The following is a 24,730-nucleotide window of genomic DNA, read 5'->3' as shown; positions in this document are numbered from 1 at the left end:
AAGAGATATAAACAAATATTTACAAAAATGTGAGGGGTGTACTCACTTTTGTGAGATACTGTGCACGCACACACAAAACTTATTATAAAAATAGATTAAAATCGATTTTAAATGACATAAAGGGCATGGTATGCATCATTCATTTGAGTTATTTGCCATTTTATTTATTTATTTTACAGCCTGGTCACTCACAACGCTCCTTAACACCAACTTCTAACAACTAAATATACATACAATTAATACATTATTTCAATAATGGCTTTATCAAAAGAGGTCAAATATAAGAGGAGAAAACAAGTGAAACAACTGAAAGGACCAGACAGCTACAAGCAATGACACACATTTGAGGCATCTTAACCACTTTTACTATAAAGCAAATGTTATTTAATACAATAAAATAGAAAACACTGGGCATAACTTTTTCAGAAAAAATTAAATAACTCAAAGATGCATAAATAATAATAATTTCAATAACCAGAAACCAAAGCTAAAAAAAATACAATACAATTTCAACAGCCAAACCAGCAGTTTCCCCATCTGCTGATAAATACATCACTTTAAGGCACCCTGACAGAATGTTAAATTAAGTGATGCCAGAACCTTCATTTAGAGACACTGATCAAACATATCCTCATTACACAGGTAAACTAAAGACCAAAAAAAAAAAAAAAAAAGAGAAAAAAGCACTTGTCAAAACCAATAAGCAGAAAGAAACCAGGTCCGAGTTAGGCTGACTTTTTGATCTATGTTTAACATTATAATCTTTAACAGTATAATAGATGGGTTTAGATGTTCAATGTTAAAAGAATGTACTGAGGGATGTAGCATGTAATGCATGTATCTGCTTTAATAAATGTTCATTCGGCCTAACAATGGACAAATTAAGACATAGTATTTCATTGATCTAATAAATGTTTTTTATCTGCAACAATGGAATCAATGGTTCATGCTGCCATATTTAACCTTTAAAGTGTTGTAATAATAATGACATATTCATTATAAACTTGTTTACATTGGAAATGATAAAAGATCAGCACACACAGTTTAAGACTTGTGGAAATTGGAATGCACCACCAAAGCGTTGTTCTTAAGGATGTAAGAATACAAATTAAACACCGGGAATGACAGCACCGAATAAAGTCTCTTTACATCAGAATGTTGTTTAGCTCAATGATCACAAAATATGAATGTTGTTCAGCTTAATGACATCTACAGTGAATAAATCAGATAATATCCTATAAAGAATTATGCATCACAATGAGCTGGTTATAACTCTAATGTGCATCTTAAAGCATAATGTAAAAATAATAAACTAGTTGTGTTTGCTTATTTAGATTCTTGGTCCAGTTTTAAAAGCAGTGCACACACAAGAGTGCATCTTCAAATACATTTTTAAGTGTGTTAGCCTTGTTATTCTCCCTCTTATTTCAGGCACTCAAACTGATCAGAGGTTGTTGTTTTTTTTGTTTGTTTACAGGCTTCATCTTATCTTTCACAGTTTGTGTGGGTTCACCCATTTGTATGTTCCCTCATACCGGAAACCTACCCTCTGCACCAACTCATCTGCCTCTAGAGGACCACGGCTGCAGAGAAATCCAAACACGGCATCAGATATGCTACACCAGACTTCTTGGGAAAATGCTTTGTAAAAATAAACTTGTCTTACCTTCCATATTTGTATTGGATTGGAGGTGTCTTCTCCTTCTCTATCTGATGAAGAAGAGGAGTGAAGATTCTCCAGGCTTCCCTCAACTCATCGCTTTATAAAACAAGTCAATTTCAGCAATGGTGCTTCCATAATTTCTTTTTTATAACATACTTGATTCATGCTGATGTGCCAATCTACGTTGGCACAATGCTACCACATACTTATTTTTTCACAAAATTATGTCATAAAATTGTCATTTTCTCATAACAAAAAGATAATTATATCATTATAATAACAAAGTTAAAGTTCTCACAAGTTCTTTACATTTAAAAACTGACAGTTCCTATGGCAATTCACCACTTTTTGCACTTGTTTTATCTAATTTATCTTAATTCTCAAAAATACATTTTATAATGTTTAAGTAAACAATAACACAAAACATGAACAGTAAATTTGGATTTTGTGAATTGGTTGTTGGGCTGGAATTCTCAAAACATTCAAAATTAAGATTTACGCATTTACATTTTTATAACAAAATGAAATCAAATTCAATTGAGTAATCTTTTATAAATTAAAATAAGTCTTAAAAATAAGCAAAAATATTTGAGTACGCAAGTTCATTTAGATTTAGCAAATGCATCAAATTATTGATGTACAGTAGCTTTACTTCAACAGCTTTGAAAGTTTATTCATTGCACACATTATTAAAGGAATAATTCACCCAAAAATGAAAATTCTCTCATTATTCACTTACCCTTAAGCCATCCCCGATGTGTATGAGTTTCTTTCTTCTGCACAACACAAATGAATGTTTTTTAGAATATTTCAGCTCTGTAGGTCTGAACAATACTAATGAATGGGTGCCAACATTTTGAAGCTCCAAAATCCACATAAAGGCATCATAAAAGTAGTCTAAATGATTCCAGTGGTTTAATTTATGAATTCACAAGTAATTTGACAGGTGTGGGTGAGAAACAGATAACATTTTAAGTAATTTTGTTATCATAAATTCTCCTACCTGCCCAGTAGTGACTGCGTGTGTGTGTGTGTGTGTGTGTGTGTGTGTGTGTGTGTGTGTGTGTGTGTGTATATATGTGTATGTATATGCACGAAATCACCAAAAACAAAAGAAGAATGTGGAACTGAAGTGGAGATTGACTGAGCAGGGAAGAGTATATATAGTTAAAAAATACTTAAATACTGTTCTGTTTCTCACTTACACGCATCATATCGCTTCAGAAGACATTGATTTAACCACTGGAGTCATATGGATTACTTTTTTGTTGCCCTTATGTAGATTTGAGTTTAAACATTTTGGCATCTATCACTTGCATTGTATGGACCTACAGAGCTGAAATATTCAACTAAAAATCTTCATTTGTGTTCTGCAGAAGAAAGTAAGTCTTACACATCTGGGATGCCAATAGGGTGAGTAAATCATGAGAGAATTTACATTTTTGGGAGAACTGTTCCCTTTAAGTGACAAAAAAATGTCAATCATTCCAGAAAAAAATCCATGCTGACTTTAAAAATAAAAAAATAAAAAAATATTTGTATACATAGGTTTCATTTACAGATGAGTAGCCGACACTCTAGTATAAGCACAGGTGGGCAGGGACATGAAAAGTGATATGTAGTAGTTAATTACAATTATATATTTTAATTGTAAATTAATTGTCAGATAATCAAAACATCTTGCAAAAAATGGCAGATGATGTCATTTTTATGACGACAAAAGATGTAATAAATAAATTAATTTCTCGTTATTATGACATGATTGAGCAAAAAAAACCGATAAAGTATTTGGCAGTATTGTGCCACTGTACCAATCATATCAAAAGCGATACATCAGAGTGGTAAACTCACCTGCGTACAAAATGCATCTGACTGCCACAAAAAACGTCCAAAATCAGGCGTTCATAGGCATCCGGCAGCTTAACATCCTAAGTATAGGACAACAGAGATTTAACAAGATTTTGACATTTTCTGAAGAATGTGGGAGTGAGTCTTGCCCACACTTGCTGCCACTATCTAGTGTTTTGTAGGTGGTTGGCAAGCAACATCAAAAACCTTCTTTTTTCCAATTTCGATTTGGATATCATCATCGTGGCAGTCCATGCCATAAAAAGTACTTCAAAATCATTTAAAAACTGGTCTTATAATTGTTTTGAGACTGTGTGAAATCTATGATATGTGTCACCCTGTATCTGCTGTGGTAGGTTAGATCCAGCTCTGTCTCTTCAGGGCTGAAATAGACCCCAGGCTTTTTGCTCATCATCTTGGCATAGATGGCCTCATTAGGCTGCACACGCACCACCAGCTCGTTCCGTCTGCATTGAGTGTTAAAAATGTCTCCAGGAACATCAGTGAACTGCAACCGCACCTCCGCCTTCCTCTCATTCAGAGCCTTCCCACACCGGAGGATGAAGGGAACGCCTGGACAGAGAGAGAGAGACAAACTTAGATAAGGAGTCAAACTGGCTTTGTCTGACTCACCCTCATGATATTTCAAACCCCAATGACTGTTTTTCTCTTGTTCCTCAAACATTCTTTGCCACAATTTTTGGCAATTAAATCAGGACAAGCTACTCAACATAGACCCTCAAAGATTACAGTCTGAATATCTCTCTTGACTTACATTAGAACGCTCCTCAATGATGTCAGTGTAATATTTGCATACTGATTAATATGCTTGACAAAGCACAAAGTAGTTTAGTACACCTGATTACATTGTTACATTAACAGGTAAACTATTAAAACAACAACGGTTGCTCCTAATATTCCAGAAATTGCAACACTTTACTGTTTCAGCAAGGTTTAAGGTCTTTGGCCAGGACTGTAAATATTTGCTAAATATTGCATCCGTTCTATTGGGATAATACTTTGAGCTTTGCACACACAAACATACAGTATAATGTACAAATATGTTATAAGCCACATAGTGTTCATGTATTGTATAATAAACATGCAAACACTTAAAATCTGGTGTCACAATCTAGACTTCAGCTGTTTTAATTTAAAAATGCTTATCAAACCATTCAGTATGAAATATTTCAGGAATTTGAGCCACCTTATGGCAGTTAATATATTCCTGGGTTCCCACATTCGAATAATTATTTTCCATGACTTTTCTAATAATTTGCATTTCCGAATGTGGATTAAAAATTTGTATTTTATAGAAATTATAAACAAAGTGCAATATAGCGAACTAAAATATTTTAGAGCCCAGTTAAAAAAAATACTTCTGGTCAAAAGTTTTGAAACACTTACTCATTCTTGATGATATATAGATTTTTTTTTTTACATTTTAGAATAATATTAAAATCATCAAAACTACGGAATAACATAAATAGAACTATGGGAATTATGTTGTGACTAAACAAAATCCAAAATAAATAAAAACTGTGTTATATTTTAGCATCTTCAAAGTAGTCACCCTTTGCCTAGAATTTAAAAAGACATGTACTCCAACCAACTTCTTGAGGTATCACCCCAGGATGCTTTTTGGCTGCTTTTCTTTATTATTTGGTCCAAGTCATCAATTAAAAATCATTTTAGTTTTGTAATGAAATAAATATGGTGGCAAAATTATACAAAATGAATTTCAAACATTTAAGCATTCGCCTTCAGATCAAAAGATTTTTAAGATCATGAGAAACGTTTCAGTCAAGTGACCCTAAACTTTTGAAATGGCAGTGTGTATGTATGTATGTATGTATGTATATACACTCACCTAAAGGATTATTAGGAACACCATACTGATACTGTGTTTGACCCCCTTTCGCCTTCAGAACTGCCTTAATTCTACGTGGCATTGATTCAACAAGGTGCTGAAAGCATTCTTTAGAAATGTTGCCCATATTGATAGGATAGCATCTTGCAGTTGATGGAGATTTGTGGGATGCACATCCAGGGCACGAAGCTCCCGTTCCACCACATCACAAAGATGCTCTATTGGGTTGAGATCTGGTGACTGTGGGGGTCACTTGAGTACAGTGAACTCATTGTCATGTTCAAGAAACCAATTTGAAATGATTCGAGCTTTGTGACATGGTGCATTATCCTGCTGGAAGTAGCCATCAGAGGATGGGTACATGGTGGCCATAAAGGGATGGACATGGTCAGAAACAATGCTCAGGTAGGCCGTGGCATTTAAACGATGCCCAATTGGCACTAAGGGGCCTAAAGTGTGCAAAGAAAACATGCCCCACACCATTACACCACCACCACCAGCCTGCACAGTGGTAAAAAGGCATGATGGATCCATGTTCTCATTCTGTTTACGCCAAATTCTGACTCTACCATCTGAATGTCTCAACAGAAATCGAGACTCATCAGACCAGGCAACATTTTTCCAGTCTTCAACTGTCCAATTTTGGTGAGCTCTTGCAAATCGTAGCCTCTTTTTCCTATTTGTAGTGGAGATGAGTGGTACCCGGTGGGGTCTTCTGCTGTTGTAGCCCATCTGACTCAAGGTTGTGCGTGTTGTGGCTTCACAAATGCTTTGCTACATACCTCGGTTGTAACGAGTGGTTATTTCAGGCAAAGTTGCTCTTCTATCAGCTTGAATCAGTCGGCCCATTCTCCTCTGACCTCTAGCATTAACAAGGCATTTTCGCCCACAGGACTGCCGCATACTGGATGTTTTTCCCTTTTCACACCATTCTTTGTAAACCCTAGAAATGGTTGTGTGTGAAAATCCCAGTAACTGAGCAGATTGTGAAATACTCAGACCGGCCTGTCTGGCACCAACAACCATGCCACGCTCAAAATTGCTTAAATCACCTTTCTTTCCCATTCTGACATTCAGTTTGGAGTTCAGGAGATTGTCTTGACCAGGACCACACCCCTAAATGCATTGAAGCAACTGCCATGTGATTGGTTGATTAGATAATTGCATTAATGAGAAATTAATAATCCTTTAGGTGAGTGTATATTTAAATGTCTATTATTTATATGATTTAATTCATTTCCATTACTTTTCCAGGCCGGGAAATCCCTATATTTTATTTTTGATTCCCTGACTTTTCCAGGAATATACTTAATATATTCAAAGCAAAAAATGCTTTCGCAAGCTGAAGTGTGTAATTTCTGTGTAACTACTGCCACCAAACAGAATTGCAAACCTGCCATTGGTCAAAGAAAGCAAGTATACCTGGCTGCAGCTTGCAGAACGGGGCGGGGTAACACATTGGACAAGGCTACATGTGTTGCTCCACCCATAACTTATTCATGTCATCTTTCATTGGTGTTACATGATACGAAATGTGGAAGTAGTGGGTGTTAAAATAGTTTATCGAGATAATTTTAAAGTACTGTGGCTCGTTAGTGATATGAAATTGTATTGGGCCTCACAGGTCATTGCAAAGAAATGTAGTTAGGACTGAGTAGCATGTTTTTGTTTCAGTGAGCAGTAGTCGTCTTACAAAAACACGAATGCAAAATTACCATTCCTACTATGGTGATTTAACTGTAATAATCATGCAGATGTAGTTGGTGTTCAAATAGTTTAGCCAGACAATTTTGATTAGTGATATGACTTATAATATGACATTGTGTTGAACCATGTCATTTCAAACAAATTAAGTGGGACTGAGTGGCATGAACTGATGAACAAATTAATTGATGATGTGCCTGCCATTCAAATCTGTAAACCTTAAGTTGTGCAATTTCACAAAGCCTTCATTATAATATGAAATGAATTATGAATTAAATGAATAATAATAAATGTTAATTAACTAATATAACTATAGATGTGAAATAAAAAATATAAGTGTTTAAGTATTGTTTTACTCTCAAACTGTTAACATATCAACTACGACCACATTTCCTTTCAGATATGTCTGAAAGATCACCGCACCAATGAGAGTAAGTTATGGGCAAAGCGACACATGTAGCCTGCCCCATTCTGCAGGCGGCAGCCAGGTCCTTCTCAGCTAAAGATCCTTCTGGGCAGCACCATGATGATTCTTAATTGCCCGTTTTCTGTTTCTGGTCTCGAGATACAATATAAACACTACCAAAGCATGATCCAGACAATGAACAACAACCATTTACATATCAGTTGGAGTAAAAATTTATTTCAGGCTCAACTTGTACAGTTGTTGACAGTCATAAGAACTCAAAGTAGTTATCAACGTAACTAACCTTGGACCATCGATTCGTGTCATCTACACACTCAGGCGAGCCACTGTCAAAAAACGGTCATCGTTACTATAAAGTACTGGGTCACCACTGCGGAGCCATATGCTTTTATGATGATTTTTACAAATGCAATATTCTAAACATCACATTATCCGCTAAGAGCATATGCCTATGCGAGTGAAAACACTGGAACCTGGAAAATGAAAAGAGGCATCCATTTTGAATTGTGGAACACTTCAATGTTCAGGAAAAAGTTGGTTAGTCCTGTTCTACCAAACTCGCAGATTTGGTTGAGCCAATAATACTGTGTCAGATAGTCAGGCTGCTCAAACAAACAGAAGAATATTTTGATAGCGCAACAGTTTCACAGTGTTGCTTTTGTCATGCAATCAACTTACAAATGGATTCCTTGTAGTTGACTCTGCATGTTAAGCCAAGATGGGTGAAATCATTTTAACATAAAACATCGGCTTTAAGTACAATCACTTACCATCCCAGCGTTCATTCTTTACATAAAGCACCGCTGTGGCAAACGTGGCCTGAGTGGAGCCTTTAGGGACAGTTGAGTCATCTAGGTAACCCAGTTTAGCATCATCCTCTCCTTCTGGATCTCCCATATACTGACCCAACACCACATCTGAGAGAGAGACCGGCTCAATGCACTTCAACACCTTCACCTGACGAGAGGTAAATAGAGATCATTACAAAACAGGAGAATGCTCTGAAGTATGGATACTGTGCAAATTTTACATATGCAAATAATAACCTAGGTGACCAACTACATCTGACAAAATGAGCAGTAGACAAACAGAGCACACTGCACAGAATACAGTATACAATTTACAAAGCAGTACACTCCAAACATAGGCATGTATATAGCACAAAGCTTTACACAATCCTAAAACATAACCCTGAAGCCAACATCTCATTCTATGCTTGTAACAAACCACTGACCATTTATGTGAATTGTTAACTGAAAGACAGCGGCGATGGTTGGATATATTTGATACTTGATCATCCAGGCTTATTTCAGGATCATATAGATAAGTGGCAGATGAATGCTGCAAGAGACGAGTGAACACAGATATTGGCCAACTGGCTCGTTACCTTCTCATCTCTAACATCATCAGAGCTGGTGGAAGCAGGCTTCTCCATGGCAACCAGAGACAGCATCTGCAGCAGGTGGTTTTGCATCACATCACTGAAGACAGAGGCAGAAGAGAGATGACAGAGATAATAAAGGAATTAATTCATTTACAAATCATGTTAGCTTGTAATATTAAAATCCATTCAGCCTTTGCTGGGAAACTGCACCTCATACAGCAACATTAAGAAATATTCTGGGTTCGATACACGTTAAGCATTTGTGGCATAATGTAAAAAGGGAAAAGAAAAAGTGTAGATTTATAATAAAAAAGGACTTAAATATTGATCTGTTTCTCACCCACAGCATCTCATCTCTTCTGAAGATATGGATTTTTCCACTGGAGTCTTATGGATTACTTTAATGCTGATTTATGAACTTTTAGCATTGTATGGACCTGCAGAGCTGAAATATTCTTCTAAAAATCTTAATTTGTGTTCTGCTGAAGACAGAAAGTCGTACACACCTTGGATTTCATGAGGGTGAGTAAACGATGAGAGAATTAACATTTTTGGGTGAACTATCCCTTTACTGTGGTCAATGTCACAAATTTGTTGACTCTTGATTAGTAACCTAGAAATAGTAGAGAATCCTAAATATTTCTTAATTTTATGTAATATGTTTGCCATGTTTATAAAAATGTCAATATCCAATAACTTGTTTTCCTATATTTTTAATAGTTTACCCCGATGTATTTTCTCTCTTTTTTCAGAGACATGGAAGCATTTTTAAGGTGTATGAGATCAGGATGTGTACTGTAGGTGTAACAGGCAATACATTATTTTCCACTTACAGAACATAACACCTAAAAGTCTTAAAAACTTGCACTAACCGAATGATCCCAAAGTCATCAAAATATCCACCCCGGCCCTGGGTACCAAACGGCTCTTTGAAGGTCAGAACCACACAGGCCACACTGTCCCGGTTCCATATGGGCCCAAATATTCGGTTTCCAAACCTGTAGATGATGTAATCCGGTGACTAATAGAGCACATATGAGCAGCAAAAGATTCCCGATGGTGTTTAAACCTTAATTACGCACATATGACAACTGTGTTTGACAGCCAGTGAAAAGCAGGAGTTAAAGGTGGGGTATGTGATTTTCTTTTTTGACCATTTTTTCAAAATAACTTGAAATCCTATTCCTAACCCACTTACTGGCTGTAAATTAGAAGCACTGAAATGAAAATTAAGCAATTTAATCATCTGTGGAACGGGCAGGACTCGAAAAACTCCAGCCAATCATTTCAAGACCATCTAGAATCATTGGACAGAAAATGTGTCAATCAAACGGTCGTACCATGCCCCCCTCCCCCCACCACCCTGGCGCGCGTGTCCCGTTCGTGCGCATACTCAAAGCTCGTGACCCAGTAACAGGAAGCGATTGTATTTATGTATGGAGAATAGAGCTTTTATAGTGCTAGTGGGGTTGTTCCACATTTCTATGAATCCTGTTTTGAATAGAAGACCGCTGTACAGACGCCAGGGCTGGCTATGTTCTTTTTTTTTTTTTTACAGTTATGAGATAAATCAGCTCTACACCTTTCAAGAGTGGTATGCGACCCCCTCCTCCTGCTGTGTCAACAATTTGCTCTGAAAAATTGTCTGACAGGTGAATGCACCGTTTGACTAGTGAGTCTAGAACACTGCTAGAACACTGCGCATCTGAGTTTTCGCTCGTGCATGATTGCGCGTCCATGTTTTTCGAATGGGTGGAGTCAGGGCCAGCGTTGGAGGAGAGAAGGTAGGACCTTAGAGTTGTGTATTTTCAAAATCTGCCGGCCGTTTTGCAAATCACATACCCCACCTTTAAAGAAGGATTAAAAGAATGATAAAAAGAGAGAGACAGAGAGAGGGGAGAGGGGAGGGAGGGAAAGAACCATACCTGAGAACCATAAGGTTTTGGACCATCTCTTTGCCTAGGTAATGATCTATGCGGTAAATCTGGTCTTCAGTGAAGAGAGCAGAGAGGTGATTGGATAACTCCTCTGAACTCTGCAGGTCATGTCCAAATGGCTTCTCCACGATTATCCTGTTCCAGCCTCTTCCAATCAAACAAATAGATGATGCATTTTAAAAAAGCCTCAACTGGGACAAAGCAAAATATACAGATATTTGGCTTATATATTAGTTTAGAAACTACATAGTTAGATTATATCATAGATTATACAGTGAGAGAAAAAAGTATTTGATCCCCTGCTGATTTTGTACGTTTGCCCACCGACAAAGAAATGACCAGTCTATAATTTTAATGGTATGTTAATTTGAACAGTGAGAGACAGAATAACAAAAAAAATCCAGAAAAATGCATTTGAAAAATTTTATAAATGGAATTGTACATTTTATAAATTGGAAATAAGTATTCGACCCCCTCTCAATCAGAGATTTCTGGCACCCAGGTGTCTCTTATACAGGTAGCGAGCTGAGATTAGGAGCACACTCTTAAAGAGAGTGCTCCTAATCGCAGCTTGTTACCTGTATAAAAGACACCTGTTCACAGAAGCAATCAATCAGATTCCAAACTCTCCACCATGGCCAAGACCAAAGAGCTGTCCAAGGATGTCAGGGACAAGATTGTAGATCTACACAAGGCTGGAATGGGCTACAAGACCATCGCCAAGCAGCTTGGTGAGAAGGTGACAACAGTTGGTGCGATTATTCGCAAATGGAAGAAACACAAAAGAACTGTCAATCTCCCTTGGTCTGGGGGTCCATGCAAGATCTCACCACGTGGAGTTGCAATGATCATGAGAATGGTGTGGAATCAGCCCAGAACTACACAGGAGGATCTTGTCAATGATCTCAAGGCAGCTGGGACCATAGTCACCAAGAAAACAATAGGTAACACCCTACGCTGTGAAGGACTGAAATCCTGCAGCGCCCGCAATGTCCCCCTGCTCAAGAAAGCACACGCACAGGCCCGTCTGAAGTTTGCCAATGAACATCTGAATGATTCATAGGTGTACTGGGTGAAAGATGAGACCAAAATCGAGCTCTTTGGCATCAACTCAACTCGCCGTGTTTGGAGGAGGAGGAATGCTGCCTATGACCCCAAGAAAACCATCCCCACCGTCAAACATGGAGGTGGAAACATTATGCTTTGGGGTGTTTTTTTTGCTAAGGGGACAGGACAACTTCACCGCATCAAAGGGACGATGGACGGGGCCATGTACCATCAAATCTTGGGTGAGAACCTCCTTCCCTCAGCCAGGTCATTGAAAATGGGTCGTGGATGGGTATTCCAGCATGACAATGACCCAAAACACATGGACAAGGCAACAAAGGAGTGGCTCAAGAAGAAGCACAGGTCCTGGAGTGGCCTAGCCAGTCTCTAGACCTTAATCCCATAGAAAATCTGTGGAGGGAGCTGAAGGTTCGAGTTGCCAAACGTCATCCTCGAAACCTTAATGACTTGGAGAAGATCTGCAAAGAGGAGTGGGACAAAATCCCTCCTGAGATGTGTGCAAACCTGGTGGCCAACTACAAGAAACATCTGACCTCTGTGATTGCCAACAAGGGTTTTGCCACCAAGTACTAAGTCATGTTTTGCAGAGGGGTCGAATACTTATTTCCCTCATTGAAATGCGATTCAATTTATAAAATTTTTGACATGTGTTTTGCTGAATTGTTTTGTTGTTATTCTGTCTCTCATTGTTCAAATTAACCTATCATTATAATGATAGACTGATCATTTGTTTGTCAGTGGGAAAATGTACAATATAAGCAGGGGATCAAATACTTTTTTCCCCTCACTGTAACTAGATTGTAAATTTTTGGAGGAAAATGTGAGCAGTGTTTGCCTCAGCAAATCTTGCCATCATGATGTTGGAAATGGCCTGACAAATTTCACGCTATTGTATATGGTACAGTGCATGCTACTGTGTATGTGGGCGGTTGCTAGGACATTGCTAGCATAGATATCCATATGTAGATGCCGCATTAGTAAAGCTATATAAATCGCAATACAATGGCACTTCCACCATATCGGAACGGTCAAGAGCCGTTTGTGAACACATGAAAGTAAACGAAAAGAATCCAGACTGTTACAGACGCATTTTCACAGCCAATTTTCACAAGATTTGATTTGCGAAAAACATCTGACAATATTGTAGATGATTAAAACATGTCTAATTAAACAGTATTGGTAAAACACTCTTATAAATGATGTTGATCATCAGAGCACTGCATGATGCTTGAAGCTTCTAATAAAAGCAGTGGGACTAGTGATTATAAACAGCCAGATGGATATGTCATAATCTATATCTATTATATAGTAGCAATCATTCACATAGTAAGTTCTATTCATATCTGTTATAAACCTTAACCTGGGTTCTTAAACTAAATTATTAAAAGGTGCTGTAAGTGATTTTTAACAGTTCTAGTTCTCAAACTTGTACTGATAACCGTCAAAATGACTGACCGCTGCCTGCGGACAATTAGTTTTTTTTCCACTTTTTGTTTTTTCAATAATAATGTTTATCTAAACATTAGTTAAATGGAGATAATAAATATTTGAAGTGCAATTTTTACTCTATAATTTACATCTAGTATATATTTATAAAATAACAGCTAGTAATGCAGATAACAAATATGACAGTGCAGTATTCAGTATGAAAACACTTTCACACTTTTAGTTTTAAAATAGTTCGCACTATAAATAAACCCTATTTGATTAAACAATCCTTTGAATTCTAAAACAGTGATTTTCTCTAAAGATGAATATATCATTGCAAACATATTGAAAACTAGCACCCAGGCAGATAATTTAATATATGATGAACAGTTTCCAAACTCTGCAGCCTTATAAAGCATCTCCTTCCCTGACTTATATTAAAAAATATCTCCTTGTTGACCGTTCCAAGATAGCAGTGAGGATGATCCGAATCAGCCAAATGAGGTATCTACGTATGGATATCTAAAGTTGCTAAAGTGTTTTAAGTGGTCCCTAGGGGTTTGCTATGTAGTTGCAAAGGTGTTCTAAATGGTTGTCAGGGCATTGCTGGACAGTTGATTGGTTTTTATGTAGGGTTACTTGGGTGTTTTAGGTGGTTGCATACTGGCCTAGGCCAAAAGAGTCCACCCCCATGTCAAATTAATTGGCCCAAATAATGTGGCTGCTCCTCACTTTGTGCTCATGCAGTGATGTTTGATGTTCTTGGTCACATCATGGTAGACGCTAGGTGGCAGGGCCAGGTAGAAGAGGCGGTTGGTTTCAGCTCCGCCCGGCAGGGACTGCAGGTGGGCATTCAGGTTAGCGAAAGAGGATTCGTCCACATACTTCCCACTGATGTATGAGTTCCGACTGAAGAACGCAGAGAGATGCTCTGTTTCAGAGTCAACCACCTAAAGGGGTGAAAGTAGGGTGCATTTAAACACACACATGCTGCATATGGACAAGAACGGATATGGAGAATCTCTGATAATGGTGACCTTCATGTAAGGCATGCAGGCCAAGCGAATGGAATCCACAGTCAGGTCAGAACGAGCAAAGCCGACGAAATAGGTCTCTTCGGGGAGAAGACCATCTCGGAACAACCACCTTCCAGACAGAGAAAGAGTAATATGCAATGCTAGCAGACAGAGGCCTTAACATTTCAAAATAAAAGCATATCATTTCAGAGTACTCACCATAACGTTGGGTAGATTTTCTTTTTGGCCAAATCCCCCTATGAAGAGAGCAACATTTATTACATTTAAAGCAATAAATTATGAAAGGCCATGATTAAAGTGTCAATATAGTCAGTTAAAGGGTGTTGTTTGGCAGTAGAAATGTTCTAGATCCACAATATAGCACAGCCTTGACTACCTTGTTGCTTTTATACAATGGTTACTACACAATGAAAATATTAAAGCGGAGGTATACAGTTTCTTCTCCACTAGCACCACCGACTGGAATTGCAAATTTTGTTTTTTAAAAATTAAAAACTTTTGTTTTCTGAATACACCCCCCATCTGCTCTGCTGCTCATCAAACAAACAGATAGCTCCACCCCAACTCATGCCATTGGACGAGTCAATGTTTTCGTGTTGGTATGAACGGGTCGCTCTAAACAAAGGGAATTTTTATAGCACCACAGAGACACAGTGTTTACAATGAGAAAATTAAACTAGAAATGGCTTACTTGGTTGTCTCTGCATAAACTGGGATAAGTTAAAGTATTTTAACACAGACAAAAGTAAAAACTTTAGCTTTAAGCAGATATAAGAATGTTCTTTTTTTTTTAGTAAGTTAAGTGCCATCCTACCTCTACCTTGGTTTACATATCAGGGACTTTATCGTCTAAAGGCCTCCGTGCATGCTGCAGATTGATATACACACTGCAGCTGGTGAACAGGCATTTTGTGTCATATTTTGTACTATATTGTGTATTTAGACACAGCTGACAAATTAGAATCCAGGACTGGAGCTAAAGATTTTATAATGTGGTTTACAATGTTCTCCATTTACCAGCTACATTATACAAACTACATACAGAGCTGATCTGGGATCAACGTTAGACGATTTAAAATGATGATTATCATAAAATCATTGTATGCTAAATTATGAAACAGAACTATTCACATGGGCCCAACCAAAAACTACATTTGTTCAAGAGCAGCATATTTCAAGTCTACCTTAAATGTGGCAATACACAAAATGAGAACACTGTTGGGAATTTATCGACTTTAATATCATGGCTACTGTGACTTAGTTGTGACAAATAAATGAATACCAAAAAAGAAAACCATAACATACAACAACAGAACCAAAATAATCATTAAAAACCCTATCAAAATAAAAGCTGTGTGATTAAGCTTTTAATCCATCAATATGCAATTTGTACTCTTAAAAGGAATATTCCAGGTTCCATAAATGTTAAGCTCAATCGACAGCAGTTCATAATACTGACAGACAGACAGCAGAATACTGATTACCACAAAAATGTATTTTGACTCGTCCCTTCATTTCTTTAAAAAGCAAAACTGGAGGTCACAGTGAGGCATTTACAATGGAAGTGAATGTGGAAAACCTTTGGAGGGTTTAAAAAAGGCAGAAATGTGAAGCTTATAATCTTGTTAAAACTCAAGTATTATTTGAGCTGTAAAGTTGTTTAAATAGTCTTTTTAACAGTCAGTTTATGGTTTGTTGACATCATGTAACAGTCAGTATATGGTATGTTGAGATCATGGTAACAAAGTTGTAAAATTGGCTAGAACTTCACACAGAAAATATTTAATCATTAAAATCATGTTGACATGCATATTGTTTGTCTTGTGGCTATACTTTTAAAACATTGAGTATTTTAACATTTACGGATTGACCCACATTCACTTTCATTGTGTCTCACCATAACCTCGATTTATAAACAACTATTTTTAAACAAAAGAAAGGATGAGATAAAATTAATTTAAGTGTTAATCAATATAATGCCACAAATGCTGTTGATTGAGCTCAACTTGTGTTGAACCCAGAATATTCCTTTAAAAGTTAACAATATAATGTATACAGTATGTATAATAAACCTTTAGTGGATGTACAGTGTTTCTCTTATAGGATAACGGACCATGTAAATATTGGCGATTCATCTTGTTCGCAGGGACATAAATGCAGATAAAATGCTGTCTGGTGTGAACATTTCCCTTCCTCTTAAATTATAAAATACCATTTGCTTCTGACTTGCAATAGCAAGTAGCAATTCTGCCTACGCAGACACATGCGTTCAAACACCTATGATGCCCAAAAACACAGTCTAGGTAGCCTTGGGTATTGAAACACAGCCATTTTTATTTAGAATCACAATGCTGCATGTAACAATGACAGCCGACTAAAGATGACAACAAATGCAAAAACTAAATGCAGAATCCTGTAGAATACCACTTGCACCATGTGACACAAAGGTCAAAGACATCAGTTTTACTCCACACCCATCTGAGAGACAAGAAACATACTGTACACAGTGAAACAGCAATGTTCTCTTTGTCTAGCATGAGATATGCCATGGTGAGCATAACATATCTATTGATATGCTATATGAGGGTGTCTAATCATTTACTATATATTCTACATAATCTGTTGGTCACTTCAGTTTGCTATAATGGATAGCACTCCGTAAGGGTGACATGATTAAATCCATCCACACACCTCAGAGCCTGTAAACTTCAGCATTGGTATTCCAGCAAACTAAAACACACAATACCCAGATAAACTGCATGTATTTGTTCCAATTATGACCACATCAGTTCTGATGAAAGTCATATGCTTTTGTCAGTTACTGAGACACAGCAGTTCTGATGAAAGTCATATGCTTTTGTTAGAAACTGAAGAAGGTAGTCTTCCCTATGTTTCCTTTACACCACTTAAAGGGACAGTTCACCCAAAAATAAAATTGAAGTCTTCCAGGCCACTCTTTTTCAAAACAATGCAAAGTGGATGGTCATTTATCACCAAGCTCCAAAAAGCATCATTAAAGTTGCATTCCAAATGTTTAAGTTTCTAAAGCCATTTAAAAGCTTTGTGTGATAAAAATAAAGAAATTAAAAATATTATTCACTAACAAAAATTAATTGACAAGAATTACTTTGGGTATAAACTTCTGACTCCAAACCGACAGAGCTATTCTTTGAGTACAACCATATCTTCATGTGGTCGACCAGAAAGTGATAGAACACAAGAGGCCTCTTTGTATGAGATATCAGACACAAGGAATATTAGCGAAATTAGAAACTTAAATAAATCCTGAAGCACACAGTGTTAAAGGCAGATATCACACAGTTCATTTACATGTGTAGTTATAATCAAGCTACAGTGGGTTTTTGCGTAGTCAAGCTGAGAGGAGTGAAACCAGATTACTTTCAAACAGAGCAAATTTAAATCTTAGATAAACCGAGTGTACGCAATTTGATTAGCTATCAGCTAACACCATGCGAGCCAACTGAATTACCACATTCCATGCGAGCAAGCCGATTGGCTAACAGATCAGCTTGCGCCATGTAGAGTTTCATGACTGAACTTCGGTCATTTGGACTACAGTGTTCACATGAAATTAAGAAGAAAAAATATTTTAGTCAGACTGAAATCCAACTTTTAAAGTGCATGTAATCATACAAACTCTATGTGACAGACCAGGAACCAAAGTGCAGCATACAGTAAGTGACTCGATGTCAGACTAGTCAGGTGATGTAGTGAGCAAATGGATTTTGTCACAGGAACAAGATGCCAACCTGACCATGAAAACCCCTCGCTATCAGCTTCGCCATGTTTCCACAGCACCCATATCAAACATCACACACCAACACTTCCAATTCTCCCTTTCCACACCTGCTGAATGAAAAGTGCTGACGATATGTGATATTGCATGATCCAACTACTAGCACTGCTCCCAGTTAAAAACCCAAACTATTAGAACAGGAAGCCAGCAGACAATGTAATAAAGCTCTTTTCACAAAGCTGTTGTGTAAAACTGGACTAATAAAAATGGTACAAAATAAGGCAGAACAGGGGAAAAGCTAGTCAAAAAAAAAGGAAGAGGGATATTATTTACAACAAAAAAAAGGCACTACCATGAGGCCTTTGCAGAAGTGTAAAAGCCTGGCCAATAGCAGGGTAGTTGACTTTAAATACTTTTGTGAAGTTCACATGTCCTGTGGGTTGTGACATGCGGTCCTAAATCTAAACACTTTCATAATTACGATTAGGGGTGGTTAAATATATAGTTTTTCCTATTAATCGCGATCTTCATTTGAACAATCTCGATATCGATTCTTAAATGCCAAGATCGAACTTTCACTCAATGTGCAACCCTCCACTACAATGAGAGGAAATCCCTTATATTTGCAACCAAATTTCTTGCTATGCAACTGAAGTAAATATATTTGGCAACTGGCTGGTAAATGTTTACATTTCACTCACCAGTAATTGTGTAGTTTAGTCGTGAAGTGCTCAGCAGCGAGATCCTTTCATGTGTTCAAAGAAGAGATCCACACAACCCATTTGTAATTGAATACTCTCTCTTTTAATACCTTTTCTGTTCTTTACAATCAGTTGCTGATCAAAAAAAAAAACATGTAATTCTTATCATGCATCACACAAATGAGCCATCCGTGTCTCTCTCGTTAACATTCGCTCATTTAAAGGTTTTAGTTAAAGTTTTAGCACGTGTTCAACAAATCAATGTAAATAGCACAAATTATGCAATTTAACAATAAATATGTAACATTCATTAAACTTATATTATAATATTATAAATATTATAATAAAAACATTTTAATAATATATTAAATATATCTTATTTATTGATTGAATAAATTTGTTCATTTTTTAAATGCCAAAATGAGACCAAAATGATGAAAAAGAAAATATATAATTATTCAAATTAATAATTTCCTAATGTACTCATTTAAAAGTCCCCTATACAATTAACAGCATTAGCTTGGAGATAATTTATTTTATATGCAAGTAAAAAGGACATTATAAATGAAATAAACCCATATGAATCTATATTCAATCTAATTTAAATCAGAATCGAAAGCTTGTGAATCAGAATTGAATTGGGAAATCTGTATCAATATCCACCCAGTCAAAATTACGATGCATGGAATATTTGTACTTAACTGTAATTAATTTTTCACACCATAGGACCATTGAAAATGAATTAGTGAAGGCTAAAAGGAGATTAAAGATGACGAAAACTTAAATAGTGACAAGTTACAGGTGGGCCTGGGTAGCTCAGCGAGTAAAGAGGCTGACCAGATAAGTCTTTTTATCCAGCCAATCAGAGTTCTGTCAGTGAATGTGACCAATCATCTTCCAAGGCCATAAAGTGTTCATTGGCTGTGAACTTAACTGCTAAATTACCAAATCACTGTGTACTTTCTGGATGATAAATACTGCATAAACCCTCGTGTGTTGATAATGTCCTTCCCTGGTTGCATAATTTCAGTTTTACTTCCTTCTTCAAAACACAATCAGGTCAGTTGTTCAGAGGAATGTGAAGATATATTTCCCCTTCACTGTGTACACATACTTTAGGTTTAATGTTTAGCAATCTTTTATAAGGTACCTCTAAACTAATAAACCTACATCACATGGACAAGGATTTGAAGGAAATAGAAACCACAACATTTTATTTGTAATTTTTGGTCCATTAAGAACTAATGAAGCTAGATATATGAAAATAAGAGGATAACCATGCATGCGCGCGCGCGTGCGCGCACACACACACACACACACACACACACACACACACACACACACACACACACACACACACACACACACACACACACACACACACACACACACACAGACTCACAGAGGCACCCATGATGATGAAGATATGTGCGTCGGACTGGTGAAATTCCTCATCATCATGTAGTTCTTTCCTCAGCTGCCCAAACACTTCAGAGCGAGAGAGTGGAAGGGTGCTCATCCTGTCTGCAAAAGGCCGGGACAAAGATTAAAACACAGATCGGTCCAGATCTGTAGCCCCAGCAGTCACATTAAAAAGCACTTTGTGTTCTAAAGATTCTACAGAAACCAAACACTCCACATGTTGACACACATAACAGTTGTTCTTCAAAAAGCATTTCCACCAAGGTTGCCCCATTCGCACACAGTAGGGTGTCAAATGCATTATAAATGATAAATATTAACAGACAACACACAGGGCAAGGTTGATTATTAATGACAACATAAACCAAAGTCGGCACACTTGTTGCCCCCAAATAAATGTAATAAGCTCACCAAAAAGCACATTGATTTGGGAGATCTTGTGCCAACTTTGGTGTGCGTTTCATAGATATACACTGGTGGCCAGGATTTTTTGATGAGAAACCTTTGAAGTAGTTTAAGAAGTTCTGAAAATAAAATAAAAATTGTAATAGTAATATTTCATGTTATTAATGCCTTGACTATACTTTGTGATCAGCTGAATGCCACTTTGAAGAATATAAGTTCCAATTTCTTTCCATAAAGCGTAAAATCTGTATATTATTCCAAACTTTTGGCTACCGGTGTATTTTCTAGACATACACCTGCATCAAATCTAAAACATTTTTTAGAAGTGCATGTTTTCAGTGATTTCTCAAGGTTCAATATGATAAACATCTGGGCATAAATGACACCTGGAACTTGAAAAACTCCATAAAATGTTTGCATTTATGTATTTAACAAGGACAAATTTCTTCCCTGGGATGGTTGACATGACAGGTCAAGCAGTGACCGTAGTGTCCTGAAGCATAACATGCTATCCTTCATCTAAAGATATTTCACACAATTTTTCTAATTCTTCTCAAATTAATAGTCATGCAATTTTTATGACCTCAAAATAATGACTACATGGAATATTTGCAATTTCATGTGTAACTCTGCCAAAAGGTGTTAAAATGTAATAGAATGTATGATCTGACAACACCTGCACACATTCATTTATATTTTAAAAGCTGTGATAAATGACGGGTCGATGACGCGTCCGGATTTTGTCCGGATCTATCAAGTTACTCAAACTGCAGTTCACACACAAAAAAATAATTACTTCAATACACCTGAACAACAACATATTTTTCAATGTTGAGAGGTCAAATTTGTTTTAATTTTATTTTATTTTTTCTGGGGCTTAAAGTTAAAAAAAGAGAAAGTCTCACTAAAAGCCAAAATTCTTGGAAAAAAAAATAACTTTTGTTTTACATGTCTTAGCAATATTTTCGAACATTTTGTAAACTAAATCAATGTCATCAAAGGTTTAAAAATCTATCAGATATTTAGAATTTTTTTAGGAAAAGGTGTGTTTTGTTCAAATCAAATGGAGAAACCCTACAAAAAAAAAAAAGGGGGTATACCTTAAAAAATATGTTGTGTTATGATCAACTTGTGTACAGTATATGCATGTGTATTTAAGGTGCAAAGAAAAGTATTTTAATACCGTTTACTTTGTTACACCACTTTACACTTTTTTGAAAAATCGAATTATTCAAAAAGAAAATGCTGTTGTTCAAAAATGTATGAAACCAACATTGGCACAAAGATCACATTTCTACAAACTCGACATGTTTTAAACAATTTCTAAGAGCACCCTTACCATTCTTTTTATTTGTCAATGACCTGATTTTAACCTAAAATATTAATGTTACAAAAGTAAATGTCCAATTTCTTAATAATGCTGAGCCATTTGTATGTTTTCTGTCAATGACTGCTCTGACAGTGCCTTCAAATGAATATAACCACATCTAGACATCTTCTACAACAACAGTGCATCCGGAAAGTATTCACAGCGCTTCACTTTTTCCACATTTTGTTATATTACAGCTTTATTCCAAAATTGATTAAATTCATTATTTTCCTCAAAATTCTACAAACAATACCCCATAATGACAATGTGAAAGAAGTTTGTTTGAAATCTTTGCAAATTTATTAAAAAATAAAATAAACAAAAAGTATTCACAGCCTTTACTCAATACTTTGTTGAAGCACCTTTGGCACCAATTACAGCCTCAAGTCTTTTGTGTATGATGCTACAAGCTTGGCACACCTATTTTTGGGCAGTTTCTCCCATTCTTCTTTGCAGGACCTCAGGTTGGATGGGGAGCATCAGTGCACAGCCATTTTCAGATCTCTCCAGAGATTTTCAATCGGGTTCAAGTCTGGGCTCTGGCTGGGCCACTCAAGGACATTCACAGAGTTGTCCCGTAGCCACTCCTTTGTTATCTTGGCTGTGTGCTTAGGGTCGTTGTCCTGTTGGAAGATGAACCTTCACCCCAGTCTGAGGTCCAGAGCGCTCTGGAGCAGGTTTTCATCAAGGATGTCTCTGTACATTGCTGCATTCATCTTTTCCTCGATCCTGACTAGTCTCCCAGTTCATGCCGCTTAAAAACATCCCCACAGCATGATGCTACCACCACCATGCTTCACTGTAGGGATGGTATTGGCCAGATGATGAGCGGTGCCTGGATTCCTCCAGACATGACGCTTGCCATTCAGGCCAAAGAGATCAAACTTTGTTTCATCAGAGCAGAGAACTGTATTTTTCATGGTCTGAGAGTCCTTCAGGTGCCTTTTGGCAAACTCCAGTTGGGCTGTCATGTGCCTTTTACTGAGGAGTGGCTTCCGTCTGGCCACTCAACCATACAGGCCTGATTGGGAGTGCTGCAGAGATGGTTGTTCTTCTGGAAGTTTCTCTCTCCATAGAGAAACGCTGGAGCTCTGTCAGAGTGACCATCGGGTTCTTGGTCACCTCCCTGACTAAGGCCCTTCTCCCCTGATCGTAGGAAGAGTCCTGGTGGTTCAAAACATCCATTTACAGATGATGGAGGCCACTGTGCTCATTGGGACCTTCAATGCTGCAGAAATGTATTTGTACCCTTCCCCAAAACTGTGCCTCTAAACAATCCTGTCTCGGAGGTCTACAGACAATTCATTGGGCTTCATGGCTTGATTTGTGCTATGACAATATATATAATAGAGCATGTAGACATGTAAACTTATATCGACAGGTGTGTGCATTTCCAAATAATGTCCAATCAACTGAATTTACCACAGGTGGACTCCAATCACGTTAGTAGAAACCTCTCAAGGATGATCAGTGGAAACAGGAAGCACCTGAGCTCAATTTTGAGTGTCATGGCAAAGGCTGTGAATACTTATGTACATGTGATTGTTTTTCATTTTTTATCTTTAATAAATTTGAAAAAATTTCAAACGTTGTCATTATGGGTTATTGGTGGTAGGATTTTAAGGAAAATAATTAATTTAATCCAGTTTGGAATAAGGCTGTAACATAACAAAATGTGGAAAAAGTGAAGCGATGTGAATACTTTCTGGATGCACTGTATTTTGCACTGGGATGAGAAATGTAGTCCTACCACTCTGAGCAGGGACAGTAGTGTGTTCTCTGTGTGGCATACAGGGGAAAAATACACAAACATTTCCTAAACTCTGTAAACAAAACAACCTCCCACAACACACAGCCTGAACTTACTATAATGATAGTAACACAATCTCCTATTTAACAGGGCTCAGTCTGCCACTGTAATAACAGTTTGCTGGACACATTTAGACTAGCAGGTTCTCTCTGTTCAATGGCTTTATGCAAAGCATCACAATCACTTCATACACCTCGACTATTCAGCCATTGATTTAATATCAAACACTAAAATAACCGATTAGTTGTGTTCAGAGACAAGAGAAAAACAGATGCACTGCACAATCCAACACACTCACAGTCACTCTACGAAAACTTTACGCAACTTACATTTAGTGCTTTCTACCAAACAGGGCAAACAATGCCAGGATTTAAAGGCTAAACTTAAAGAGAGTGGTAGAGGCTCGTTGTGGAAGAGCGGAGAGATTAGGGTGACTACAGCAAAAACAAATTTTTAATGCAGTTTCCTTCGTCCCTGTTAAAATGACACGACGGAATTCTGTGGTTTTATTGGTGGAGAGCAAAACTCACCAGCGCTCGCTCGAGTGCCCATCATCGCCGGTAAGTATGACGTAACTGCGCAACTGCGGTTGAGAAAAGAGCAAAGTGGGCGGTATAAAATTACAAATGGGAGGGGCTTGTGAATCAACGCACGCCGAAGATTGACAGTTTAAAGCTGCAATTGCAATAAATCTGAACGCTCTTCTATCCAATAAGGAGCACACACGCAGAATATCTAACGAAACAGTAATTGAGATAAGGACGGGAGAAAAAAAATCTGTCAGCATGACATTGCAGGTAATTTAAAAGAACAATAAATAACTTATAATTAGAGACAAAAAAAAAATAGACGTATACATTTTTTAGTTTAGAGAAATACCCATGTGATTCAAAGTTATTT

The 24,730-nt window shown here is 37.1% G+C and overlaps 1 protein-coding gene across 1 annotated transcript; it reads right to left on the bottom strand.

Annotated features, from left to right (window-relative positions):
• Window positions 1-48: 48 nt before the first annotated feature.
• LOC127628386 (glucose-6-phosphate 1-dehydrogenase-like) lies at window positions 49-24,385 on the bottom strand. Its single transcript, XM_052105107.1, has 13 exons — window positions 24,361-24,385; window positions 20,227-20,348; window positions 14,565-14,602; window positions 14,367-14,475; window positions 14,062-14,279; window positions 10,822-10,980; window positions 9,769-9,894; window positions 8,900-8,993; window positions 8,283-8,469; window positions 3,849-4,084; window positions 3,515-3,591; window positions 1,667-1,759; window positions 49-1,583 (listed from the first exon to the last, which is right to left on the bottom strand). Exons 1-13 carry the CDS (start codon window positions 24,383-24,385, stop codon window positions 1,493-1,495), a joined length of 1,575 nt encoding a protein of 524 aa, XP_051961067.1. The 3' UTR covers window positions 49-1,492.
• Window positions 24,386-24,730: the final 345 nt, after the last annotated feature.

The sequence above is a fragment of the Xyrauchen texanus genome, chromosome 35 (assembly GCF_025860055.1).
Source record: "Xyrauchen texanus isolate HMW12.3.18 chromosome 35, RBS_HiC_50CHRs, whole genome shotgun sequence".
Lineage (NCBI taxonomy): Eukaryota > Metazoa > Chordata > Actinopteri > Cypriniformes > Catostomidae > Xyrauchen > Xyrauchen texanus.
The sequence above is the reverse complement of the archived record's forward strand: the minus strand, read 5'-3'. Positions and strand labels throughout refer to the sequence as shown.

Bases quoted from the DNA above. Each gene is read 5' to 3' on its own strand.
- LOC127628386 (XM_052105107.1), bottom strand. From the start codon at position 24,385: ATGATGGGCACTCGAGCGAGCGCTG. The intron at 9,895-10,821 runs GTATGGTTCTTT...CATCATCTACAG, and splicing joins CAAAACCTTATGGTTCTCAG to GTTTGGAAACCGAATATTTG. The intron at 8,470-8,899 runs GTAACGAGCCAG...ACCTCTCGTCAG, and splicing joins ATGATGTTAGAGATGAGAAG to GTGAAGGTGTTGAAGTGCAT.